The sequence below is a fragment of the Astatotilapia calliptera genome, chromosome 9 (assembly GCF_964374335.1).
Source record: "Astatotilapia calliptera chromosome 9, fAstCal68.1, whole genome shotgun sequence".
NCBI classification, from domain to species: Eukaryota; Metazoa; Chordata; class Actinopteri; order Cichliformes; family Cichlidae; genus Astatotilapia; species Astatotilapia calliptera.
In genome coordinates, this window is record NC_137430.1 from 16,954,812 (window position 1) to 16,968,176 (window position 13,365).

General features: G+C 40.1%; 1 protein-coding gene across 8 annotated transcripts in view; it reads right to left on the reverse strand.

Annotated features, from left to right (window-relative positions):
• The window catches only part of neto1l (neuropilin (NRP) and tolloid (TLL)-like 1, like), a 72,905-nt gene that overhangs the window by 9,495 nt on the left and 50,045 nt on the right, over positions 1-13,365 (reverse strand). For all 8 annotated transcript variants that reach the window (XR_013911273.1, XR_013911272.1, XM_026179455.2 and 5 more), the window contains exons 7-8: positions 6,857-6,939; positions 5,099-5,244 (exon numbers count right to left, since the gene is read on the reverse strand). Coding sequence is in view for 6 of the 8 variants with exons in the window: in XM_026179455.2 (XP_026035240.1) it covers positions 5,099-5,244; positions 6,857-6,939 (229 nt within the window). In the remaining 2 variants the exon portion in view is untranslated. The remainder of the gene's footprint in view (positions 1-5,098; positions 5,245-6,856; positions 6,940-13,365) is intronic.

Below are 13,365 nucleotides of genomic sequence, written 5' to 3' on the forward strand. Positions count from 1 at the left end.
CCTCTTCAAACAACTTGTGGATATGAATGAATTTCTTGTTATGTGTGCGTATGTGTGCGTATGTGTGCGAGCTGTATGCGGGTGAGTGTGCGGGGTGTCTGGAGAAAAAGTCATGACATTTTACAACCATTTGCACACACACACCCAAAACAAATCCTTTCTATTTATACTGCATGTTGTTTATTTGTTCACCGTGACACCCGCCCCCATGGTGTGACCTGTCGGAGACACAACATTCACGTGTTTTGTCTCAGTGTGAGGAAGAAGAGCCATTCTTCAGAAATTCATCAAATCAATGTGCTGATGTTGCAAGCTATTATACACTGTATTTTCACGTTCACGTGAAAAAGATTACTGTATGTAGTTAGGTGAAAAGCTGAGTACACCCTTCTTGCTTCCCTATGATTTAAGAGGGTAAGTAGCAGCCAGGTGCTGCTAATCAGACACGTTTGATTAAATGATCACGAGCAAATTTGAGCACCTCTATAAAAGCAGATGTGCAACATTCAGTTGAGTGTTAGGACAATGCTGCAGTCTTCCCAATTGATGTCTTGGCAAAATCATCCCAAGATGAGACCTTGGGATGTTCAGAAAAACAACATCTACATCTCAGGCTTGCCAGGGCAAAGTATGGCAAGTTTGGGTTGCTAGGAGAAAGTCTCTTTTCTCTAAAAAGAACCTGGAAATCTAAACGGACCATTTTCTGGGTGTTAAGTAAGAGGTTTCTGTTTAACACTGTATAAACTATTTGATGCCATTCTACCAGTCTAAAGCATTTACATACATGGTTGTAATTTTGTAACTGTGTTACTTGGAAATTAAAAAATAAACAAGTTAATTAAAAGATAAGATATTGACCTTTTTACTATTTATTCATTGTAACTGATAGATGTCTTCTGATAGATCACCTATATATGTATCACCTGACCCTCCTGTTATTTTGCAAAAGTATCCCTAAAGCATACGAAGCTGAATATGTCTGCTCCATGCAGCTTTATGTGAAAAGGATGCAGAAAGCAGAAGTAATGCAGGATCGCTTTCAGTTTCTCTGTGTTTTAAAAGTGAGTGACATGTGAACACAATGGCTCTGTTTAGCTGCTGGCTGTTTTGTTGCAGAGGAGCTGTCCTTCCCTGGTCTCTTGCATGTCTCTTACTTTCTGTCTTTATCTCTCACCTTCTCCCCACTCACACACAACACTGGCACTGGTGCTAAAGCAGCTTGCCAGTGGTATGGCAGAACTGGGGACTATTTGACAGCGTTACCGCTGTGATGTATGGCTGTTTTCATCCCAGCTCTCATCCCAAGTGAATAATAACACACCAAATTAGAGTGACTTATCTGTATCTCTCTCTGTAACCCATCCTGTCTGGGCCTTTGCCAGCATTTCCTGAGTCATATTGGCTCTCTGTGTGTGTTCTAATACTCCTCTTCTCATTTTCTGCCCCCAGCCTCAGTCTGTTTTTCTAATCCTTTATGTCATGTAGTACACTCCACACCAAAGCTGTGACAGTTTGTTTTTGCTAGCAGCCACCAGAGGGAGCCCACGCCTTCTCGTTTTCCACTCAAGGCAGGGTGAGACCAGATGTTATAAAGAGCGTGATCCACACTAATCTCCTGCTAAATTAATTTCAAGACATTCTGTAATAAAAGTGCTCTTTTGCCCACACAGAAATGTCCACAGTCGCTGCTGGAAGCATAAATTAAGTCGTAAATGAGTGGCTGATGAAAATAGTCTGGGTGTCTCTGCAGAGCGGGGTCTAAGAGCAAAGAGGTGTCTGCAGTGAAGTGCTATAAGCAACACCTGGTTATCATGAATCTTTAAATTCAATCTACTGTAGATGTCTGCTTCGTGGGGTTTTGATTTAAAGTGCAGTTATAATATTTCTATGAGATGAGTTTGATGAGTCTCTGTTTTTTGTCATAAGTGATTTTTTAATAAAGATCTTTTTTGTTTGGTACATGGTAACACCTGCAATAATGCAAGCTCTCACGTGTTATGATTTGGGATAGTCAGCTCCTACCTGAGTCTTGTTTTTTTTTTACCCATAGAGTTATTTTCTGTTACTCTACGGCCTTTTTGATGCTTCTTTTTTATTTTCTGCTATGATTATCTAGATTTCAATACTGCTGATAATAAATACAGTAACACTACCCAGCAGAGTGCATCTGGTACTGATTTTTTACAATGTCCAGCACTACAGTCTCTCCACAATCCTCCCAAAGCATTCTAACTGCAAAGCAACAGAGTGCCTACAGTTGATATAATCTAATCTAAGACCAAGCACGCTGACAGGCATTAGCATATTGTGTTGGTCTCAAACTCTTTCATGCACACAGTAAAGAAGCTTTCCTATAGGTAAAAAGTGACATGTGTAGTGAAGCCAGAGCAAATTTCCATCTGCAACCCGGGAGACGTGTTGCAGATGAGCCATAACAATGCTGACAGCTGAGATGTCGCAAGCGTACATTTATCACCTAAGACATAATTGGTTCTTGGGTAGAGGTAGGTATCACTTATGCTTCACATTTGTAACTATATACTACCTTCATAGCAGGGCTGTTTATGCGTTTGTGTGTGTGCGTGCATGTGTGTGTATGTGAGAGAGAGGATGGAAGCAGTAAAGTTCAGTGCTAGTGTCAGCAGGTGTAAACTCTTCACAGATGGTAAAGCTGCATGTTTGTGTTTGAGAACATTGCGTTTCCCACATGAGCAGTTTGCCGGGTGTCAGCAGGTCTGAACGGTACTCTAAGAGCCGCTGGTTCCACTGGGAACCAACGGCTGGGAACAAACATCCAATGGTTTAGGATCTCCATGGCTGGGGAGCACTTATGGTAACAATTGGGCTATAAGCAGCTGCATGCGCGCACAGCAGAGTCACTCATCTGCAGTGATCACATAGGGCATGAAAGCCATTATTTTTGTTTTCATATCAGCTGGTTTTTGCCGTTCTGAGCTTTCATTTTTCTTTTTGTTACATTTCTGTGCAATAAAAAGTAATTTTATTCGTTAAAACTAAATCTAAACTATATTTTGACATTGCTTTTTCTAAGCTTGCATTTGGCTGTTTAACGGGGGATCTTTTATCTCACATAAATGTTCAATGACTGATTTAAATAGTCGGAATATATGATGAGTTCATTAAAAACAAACAGCAGAAAAATCAATGTTTTGTTCATGTAACTGAAACAATAGACCCGAGGGCACCTGTTCAGTAAATGTGTCTAACAATATCAAATACAGTGCTTTTCAAATTTATCAGACCACCTGTCATAAAAAAACCCACAAACTTTTTAGAAATCTGCTAAAACCAAAAATGTTATTGTCAAGGGGAACAATTAACTGCTAAAACAAACTCTTCTCTTCAGGAATACATGTTATTAACTGTGCTTTGGCATCTTAATAAAAAACAATATAGTACGTTTCCCAACACAGAACACCACTTTATACACATCAAATAGAAGCAAATACATCTGTCCTGAGAGTGTAAAACAAGCAAAGTCTGAATTGTTTAATTGTTTGCGTTTTTCGCAGCTCTGGTACATTAGTGCATTCACTGTTGACAGGGTTGCTGCAGTGCTGCTGAGCTGTGGTGGATGCTGCTCTAAAGGCTGAGGTCTGGCCGGGGATCGCCTGAGTGACTTAGGCAGAGGCGTTGCCCCGGCAACAGCACATCCTGGCTCTGCTTGGTGAAAGGGCCTCACAAAGGGGACACTGACTTCACAACGTAAACAACTCTGTCGCTATTGCAGTTGCTTACTGATTAAGCTAAGCACAAGCACACAATAAACAGCCAATGAAGACAAGGTGCAGGTGTGTAAAGTGATAAACAGATTGCAGTTCAGTCTTTTATTAAACCTCTCTTTTTATGAGTTAATGGTTCTTCTCACAAATGATAATGTCAGTGGTTCCAGTCCTTTTGAAATGGCAGCAAAAAGCATTAAAATAACTTTAAAATGCAGTAAGTCTTTCATTTAAACAGTTTGAAAATAATATTCTAAGATTTTTTTCTTATCCTATCTACATTCAGAAAGAAGCCCCATTCAGTTTCTGAAATCGCTCAATAGTGTGCAGCTACGTGCACCTATTTCCTCGTGTCCTTGTCATTAAAAGGCACCGACTGATGCTGACACAGTGTAGACTAATGGGCCCCAGACCCTCTTCCTTCATGTCGCTAGTACAAAGAATGGCCTCTCCACACGACTATCTCTATCAATGAAAATCCGCTGAATGAGAAATAGACAGACTTTGAGTGTGCTTGTGTGAATTTCAAACTGATTTTTTTCTGAAACAAGACAGGTAGATGTGAACATATTGTAGGTTTGGTGCAGTCACAGTCTCTACATATTTTAAACAAAGGAATTAGCTGGTGCAGATGCTCCACCTGTGTTAATGCAGCAGAGCTGAACTCAAATCCACCTGTGCTGTCATCTTCACATTTACCCACAGGCAAGATTCCCTGTGATGGAAATGGTGTTCGGTGGTTTCCTGCTTGCTGCTGTTTACATTGTTATGAATCTTAATGGAAACTCATTATAGACCATTTCCTATGACGAAAGATTCCAGATGAAATATGACCAATGTGCAAGAATCACAGTGATATCTCTGATTGTGTTTTAAAACTCGTTATTGGAATAATTCTGCAACTGAACAGTGTGGGAAAATGTAAATGTGGGAAAATGTAAATGCCTCTATAACCTGCGATTACTAGGCAACCAACGGGAATGCAGCATGAAATTACACACTGATCGACACTCAATTAAGAAGAAAATCTAGTTGAGGCAAAAGCCTTGTTTGCACGATGTGTCGACCAGCTGTTATTATGACTGCACCGCGGGGGGTTTAGCATGAAAAACAAATATTAGAGGACGTAATAATGTATCATGTGTGTGTGTGTTTCAGCAGGTATTTGCATTGCACTGTCTGCACAGACCAAACGTGATCTTGTACTCAAGTTTCTTAGGTTTACTTAAACTTATAAGAGTGCAGAAATCTCACAGTTTGGACGTGCTTTTATTTTGGCGACTGCAATTAAGCAAAGACCAGACGAAGAAAGCTGCCTAAGCAGGAAGATCACACTGCAGTAAAGATCAGCTTACGTTCTTGGTAGGTTGTGAAAAGGATGCGGAAGCGACTTTTGCGGCTGGCCTCGTCTGCCCACATCCTGATGACTCCCAGCGTGGAAACCAGCATGATGTCGTTGGCCACCGTGGAGCAGAACTTGCTCTTCAGGTCTTCCACTGAACTGAGACATGACGGGACGAGATAAGCATGCATACTTTATTATCCAGTAACATAGGCAGTCACTGTGCATCTTAATAATCCACAGAGTTGGAAAGAGCAGTCGTGGTACTTTAATGTTTGGTTTTGTTTTTTCTGGGCTGTTATCGTCTGATCACTGCTAAATATTCTGAATCTCTCAAGATAATAAACTGCCGCTGAGCTCAAGTGTGTAGTAGATAGTGATTCAATTATATCCTTATCTCAGTGTATCAAATATTGTTTTCTTTAATCTGGATTTCAAAATCTCATTATTTGGAGATTAAAAACAGGTTACTTTATATTAATAGACTTGTTTGTGAGAAGTGCGCGAGAAGCAAGTGTGCAGCTTGCATGCTGTGAGTTAGATAAGAAGATCAATACCGCTCTCATATCTGTCCTTAAACTGCAAATCTACAGTCAGCAGTTGGTTAGTGTAGCTTATCATGAGGACTGGAATGGATAGCCTGACCTGGTTCTACCCACAGCTAATAAAATCCAGCATCCAGATCCTCTAAAGCAGGGGTGTCGAACATAAAGCCAAGGGGCCAGAATCGCCCAGTCGGGCCTAATGGATAGCTTTAGAAAATGTGAAAGAGGTCTTACATTTTTGGACAATTAAGTGTATTTTAATAAGTTTTAGACATTTTGACATTGTCTGTAAGCTCAGTGTTATAATTACAGGACAGTTTTTGAACTGTACACATTTATTTCTTACAGCTAAAGCCCAAACAGTCATGCTGACACATTTCTTTCATTTGCTACAGCAGCATTTATATATCATGTAGAAAGACTGAGACGTACTGTTGGAACTGACCTTCTTTCTCTTATAATGAAATATCTCTATTAAACCTGTAGTAAAAGTCCGGCCCACTCGTGATCAGAGTGGGCTGTATGTGGCCCTCGACATAAAACGAGTTTGACACCCCTGCTTTAAAGCTTGCTGCCTAAACTTGAAAAGAAATCCTGCCCAAATTCCTGAATTTAAATAATTTAATTGCATGTAAATTTTCCATGTAATTTTTTTTACAATTTAAAAATTTTACATTTAATCAAATTTGATTAACTCGATTGGTATACATTCAGTTTAGAGCAAGCACAATTCCCTTAGTAAAGAATTATTTGAATAAATTAACCTTTTAAAATATTTCCATTGCATGTTACTCAAAATTATTGCTTCATGTTTATTGAGGGAGAAGACTCCCACTTTTGACTGCATAAATGGAAATTATGAAGTTGTGATGTTACATATGCTGTAACTTGACCCTTTCCAGTCATTCAGCTCAGTTCATCTGTATTTCCCATATAGACATGAGTAGCATCATTCTTTTTATCTAGCTTTCATCAACAAAGCCAATATGTGATTACCCTTTAACTCAGCTAAAATACTTAAACAGTTTCCTTAAATTAAAATAGTTTTTTTTTAGGCGACTTCAATTTCATGTTTTCAGATCAGAAGCTCATGAACAGCACAAAGTTGTTATATGAGGATAAAGTAAAGTGAGTGAAGTGATTTATACAATTGAAGATTTAAAACAAAGCCCTCTTGTGCAACAAGAGCATGTCACATTAAAGATGTACAAAAAAAAAAATCACACCTGCCGCCATCATACACTGCCACAAAGTTGCGCTTGCATTCATTGGAATTTGCCATCTCATAGTCGAGAAAACGCAGGTAGATCTGTCCGAGGAGGCAGAGAGGAGGGAAAAACAAAAAAGAGAAGAGAAAGAAAAAGAAGCGATCAGGCGAGGAAAATCAAAGGACACAGTAAGATTTGGAGGTGACAGAAGAAAGATGTGAAGCAAACAGCGGAGAGGAGAGACAAGTGAGAGAAAAGATTTCAGCTCTTTCCTATTACTGCCCGGGCATCTCAGTCATTATCCAAGTGCCTGATATAGCAGCCCTGTAATGAAATAAGACTGACAGACAGCAGCTAGCACAAAGTCATTACATACGCATTTCAAATGAAGACTCAAAGACAGACGGAGTCTATTAGCTTTGCACTCATTATCCATATCTGTTGAGATAAAGAATTACATAAAACCTACAACCTTGTTAAACTTTAAGGACATGTTGGACGTTTTGCCACCAGTTTTGGATATTTAAGCGAAAAAAAGATGTCATCATTTAAAATTAAAATGCAAAGAACTTATACACCAAAGGACATATTTGGTATATAAACAGACTTACCTTATGTCTAACTATTCATGAAGCAACTAAGACAGATACAACACATGCTCTGTTTTAATATCCTAACAATCGCTCGTTGAGTAAAATATCCACCTTGCTATCCACCTTGACTCTTCATAGTAGCTATTCTGCACTTCCTAACTGTCTCCGCACCATTTTCTGTCACTCATTCATCAGGCTGAGATCCCCCAATCACAGCTATGGTTCTGGTCGGCCGCTCACAGCACTTGCCATCATTACGGTTAATGAGCGGACGGCTCCTGGACTGTGACAGGAAAATTTGACGCTTTAAATACCCAAAGACAAAAGCTGCAGATGGAGCAGGATAATGGACCCTGCAATGTCAACTTGGCTTCAACAACATGACAAGCGAAATGGACTAGAGGGGGGAAAACAAGCTAGCTCTCTCGAGGTATCACACTGATGTCAATAATCAGTCTAATAAAAAACAATCATATTCAGCTATACTGTCACAGGGATGGGGGAAGCGTTTTCTCTCCTATACTGCGATTGTGGAATTAAATACTGTCAAATTCATTGCAGGCTTTCTGATGCAAAGATGTATCCAGTTATAAACTCAATCACATAGGAAGCATGTGACTAAAAGTGATTTGTCCCAGGGAGTGTATAGATTACATTCATATTAATGGCTCTACACTGGGAGAGGGGGGGATACTCTGAAAATACACTTAAGCTGACGCCACTGAGTGCTGTTGTGTTCTTGTCAATATTACAATGATTTCCAGTACAGAGCATAAAATATGACTGAAAGCTTTAGACTGGAGATACATGCAGTAAGTGCCTAAAATTTGGTTTCTCAGCAGTTGGGATAATGCTGTGATTAAGTTAGTGATCTGAGACGAATGTCACTTGACATTGTAGTACAATATAAAAAGGTTTCTAAGTTTAGAAGTTCTAAGTTTTTAAGAACAAGGAAAACTTTGGATTAAGGGAAAACTGCCAGAAATGACTTTGACTAAGAACAAAGAATTTATAATACGTGGATGATGGCTCCTTTCCATATGGCAGATTACCAAAGACGACAGATTTAATGCAAAAATTTTAAGGTTATAGTGAAGGTTAAGGTTACAGTTAGGGACTCTCTGCCAATTTTTTCTTTGTCTGTTCTAGATTTGAAGAGGCAAATAATTGGTAAAAGCACCAATGAGCATGTTAATTAGGACACTTGGCCCCGTCGTTTCATCGTCAGCGAATGGTGGGAGAATTAGACATGAAGTTTTCCACCTACAGCACAAAGAATGCACTAAATTCAGCCATCTGTAACCGATAAAAGTACTTTTTCAGCAAGCGGAGACTAATTGCTAATGCAAAACAATGTTGATATAATGAACAAATTAGGATTTTGGCATAGACTTCAATTGGTGCTAATGGCTAATTAAAGCAATAAAACTACAGCCATTAAATAGCATAATTCCCAGTCTTGACCATCATGACTGTTTCTGGATGGAAGCATGACAGTGATGGTGTTGAAGAAGGGGGCTTCTCCACATTGATCACGTTAGAATATCTGAACGGATGCACTGTCACAAAATTGTGTACAGAGTCTTGGAGCTGTGGCAAGGTTCAAAACCTTTGATACTGGAGGCATTCTGGTTTTCCGTTTCACCTGTTTTTGGTTAAATTTCTTTTAATCAATCAGTTCCTTTGCTGATATCTCAAAATTGTCAGTTATCGTGTGAAAATGTAGCTTTTAATTTTAAATATATAACCCTTATGAAAGACTAACCAGTGACCTGCACACTAACCAGTTAAGCTGAAAAATTGGCCCTCAGACTGGCCGATGGCTTTCTAGGGTGAGAGTTTCTAATATTGTAGCATTCTAACATGCTTAACTCGAGTACTTTTGTATGGCAGGCCATAAGGATGTGCATGTCTGTGAAAAAAAAATCCTTTCAGTATTGTCTTTGATCAGGCGTTGCATACACAAACTCATTATCTGACCGATGTAGTTACTGTGAGCACTGACTGGAAGGTGAACAGGACGGCCTCATTATGTGACAAATATATAACATTTACTAACAAATTCACAAATAAAAGCTTCTGATGTTGTTTTTCTGTGGCTCCTAAGCCCTAACAGGCCGATGATGAAGAAAAATTCTGAGTGCAGATGGCATCACAACACAGAATGACAGCAACGGATAAGATAGATACAATCACCAATTTGTACGGTGAGAGATTGGCTCCAGCAGGGAAATAGGCTGCTTCTTCATTGATTGCAGCGCCCAATAATGACGCCGAATCCATCATTGACCGGGGAAGAATATGCTCTCTCTGTTGCTAAAGGGTGTCTGTAACAGCGCGTGCTGTTCATTACAGTCAGAATGAATGTCCATATTTTGACCATTATCATGAAAGGATGTAGAAGGTGTCAGACAGCGCGGGCAAGAAAAATCCAGACTGTGTAAAACAGACGGGATAGAGATGCTCTGTGGAAAACAGAGAAACTGATGAGGTAACTGAATGTATCCCTCAGTACAGCTAATAAGTTTGCGCTGAATTTGGACAGCTGTCCAAAATAGCCCAAAGAACCTAAAAAAACAGCAGTGGTGATAGGAAGAGTTTATAAATTTAAATATAAGTTTCAGTTCAAAGTTTTTGTAAATTACTCTTATTAGACATGTATATCACTGTGAATCCTAGTGAAGGGTAATCTATTCTGAAGTGGAGGATGAATGGTGGTGTAAAGTAACGTGATGGTATTAAATTTGGTGCATTGCTGTGACTTCTGGCAACAACACATGGTCATTACTGCTTACTTGCAGGTATGTTTTTCAGTCAGTCTCCACCTTTCTTTCCTTTTTACTCCATCCCTCTCTCTGCCATCTGCCATGTGCCATCTCACCCCCAAAACTCCATCCCTATATATTTAAGATCTTCAGTAAAACGCATTATTAAGCATTGCTTTCCCTTATTCCCTCCTTTCTCATGCTTCCACGTCCTCTCCTACCTCCTTCTCCCGGCTTCTCTCTGGAGTGCTCCGGTGCAGTCTAATTAGAGCCTCCGGTATAGGATGTCATTATCTCTGCTGTTTCTGGCACACTGGGTGTAGTGCAGTAGTGTATAAGCATAGGGAGATGAACACCTTGCCTTACACACTGTGCGACCTCCATGCATGCGTACACACAGTAATGTAGTCCCCCTCTCTGCAGCAGCATGTGAGCATGCATGCGTCTACTTGACAGAGGTAGTGAGGAACCAAAGAGAGAAACTGTAGGTTTTTTATATTTTATGTGTAACTGAGTGCGAATAGTTGCAGTGCAGGTGGGAGCTTCAGGACTGTGATTTACAGAAGATAGAGTTGTACTAAAAATGTGATTTGCTGCCTTGTCCATCAGTGCCAATGACTGTCAGCCTCTGGCCCATGACTTGGCCTCGGAGGCATTTCTGCAGTACGAAATGTGACACTTATTCAAACTAATACATCATACTGCCAGGCTTGCTTGCTTTGTTACTCTTTCATGCACATAACTAACATATTCACTCACAAACGGAGGATGCATGTGATGCACACAAACTTGACTTGTCTGTTTTGATGGCTCACTGGCAATGCATCAATTGATTTTTTTAAAAAAAGAAAAAAAAATCAAGCATAACCTTTAACCCTGGCAAGACTCCCTGCTAATAGCTGTTTCAATTTAACACTTATTGTAAGCTTCCATGTGACGACTAAGAGTAAGTCTCCTGATTGATGCAGTTGTATAACTCCCGTGGCCTTGAGTTTTCAAAACAGCTGAATCCGAAGGTCATTTCTGAAGGGAAACCAGAGCATTAGCAGGAAATATGCGACCCGAGGAATATGCCAGATAAGAACAAATACTGTGCCCATGAATAACAGTCGAACCATTATCAGCCAGTCATAGCATAAGCCAGTGTGTGTGTGTGTGTGTGTGTGTGTACAGTACAGAGAGCCTGCAGTTCAGTATGAAAAGCCTGTGTAGAAAAAAATACTGTGAACCTAATCAAAGCTTCCATCTGATATAAACTATGCCTTAATAGCTTCTCTAATGTGTACTCTATAAATCTTAAAAGATCTCTACAGTAACCATAATAGCATGGCATCACTAATAAGCACTGAATTAGTGAAACTAATAGTGACACAGTAAAGCTGACAATACAGCTACCTTACCTCACCCCCTGGAATAACTGAACAATGCATGTACGTAATTGATTCCTATTAACATTAAGTCAGAGCAAGTCACTATTTCATATCCTGCTGTCGTATCTTATTATAATGATCATAGCATATCATCTCTTGCCAACTGAGAGACGATGGCAGCAGAAACCTAAGAAAGAGGAGGAAGAGGAGGAAGCGTCATGGAAGGACAGGCCCCTGCACGGTATGTACGACCGCCAGATAGAGGAAGTGGCTAACATCAAGAAATCCTACCAGTGGCTGGACAAAGCTGGACTGAAAGGCAGAACAGAGGCACTAATCATGGCAGCACAGGAGTAAGCTCTAGGCACAAGATCCATAGAGGCTGGGGTCTACCACACCAGGCAAGACCCCAGGTGCAAGCTGTTTAAAGATGGCCCTGATGGTAGCAGGCAGGGCATACGTGGAACGCCATAACCAAGTGGCCAGCATAGTATACAGAAACATCTGTGCTGAGTATGGCTTGGAAGTCCCGAAGGCAAAATGGGAGACCCCCCCTAGTGTGGTGGAGAATGACCGAGCTAAGATCCTGTGGGACTTCGAGACACAGATGAACAAAATGGTGCTGGCTAACCAACCGGATATAGCGGTGGTAGACAAGCGAAAGAAGACGGCTGTAGTGATCGATCTAGCGATACCGAATGACAGCAACATCAGGAAGAAGGAACACGAGAGGCTGGAGAAGTACCAAGGGCTCAGAGAAGAGCTCGAGAAGATGTGGAGGGTGAAGGTAACAGCGGTGCAGTGGTAATCAGAGCACTTGGTGCCGTGACTCCCAAGCTAGGAGAGTGGCTCCATCTAACTAATGAGCCTCCGGGTAAATTTAGATCGAAAGCCAAGATGTGAATCCAGTAGGTTACAAATGTGCATTACAACTGGGATCTTAAATTATTGACCAAAGAAATCAAACATGTACTATGTCCCTTAAATGCCTTAAATGTCTCTTTTTAAATAACAATTTAAATGCGTATGGTTTTTGGTGATCATCACCAGCCACACCTAACATTACTGTATTCCAGGTAAACATCAAACCCAAAGCTTACAGGTTAGGTTTTGTTTGTCTTTAAAACTGAACAGATTTCTATGTAGCTCGCAAAGAAGACAAATAAATGTATATATATTTATTAAATGTATATACATTTTGTTTTTAAGTGTTTACATACAACCAGTCCTTTTGGTCATCTGACTTTCTACAGTGGCATAATGAAGATAAATATAAATGAACCACATGTCTGTGCCATAAGTGAGTCATAGTTAAAGAAGCCCGTCATGACCAAAGTTATAAATACATTCTCACATACGTACAAGCCAGACACGCGCAGATCCAAAAGACACTGTAATATAAAACATGGGTTTATTTAAGGTCACGATTTATAGTTTTAGTATTACGAGGGAGATCAAATATTTTAACATTTTAACTATGCAGACACCATAATTCCTTCCTGCCCTTCAAAGAATTGTTCTAACCATGAAAGTCAAAGTAAAATTGTGGCCTTATGCTATCAAATCAAACCCCCCAAATGCACTCAGAAGAGGGCCAACACTATTTGAGCAGCAGATTTACTGCAGTCATGGATGTACAGGATCAAACCATATAGAATCATATGAGAGGTGGTAGCATTTGTAAAATATAGCCTTTTCCTGCACTGCTGCTCTGCCCTTAGGAAACACTTAATCCCATGCATTAATGCAGCACAGGTACCTCTAGTAGATAAGGAAGCATGTCTAGTGTGTATTAGGGG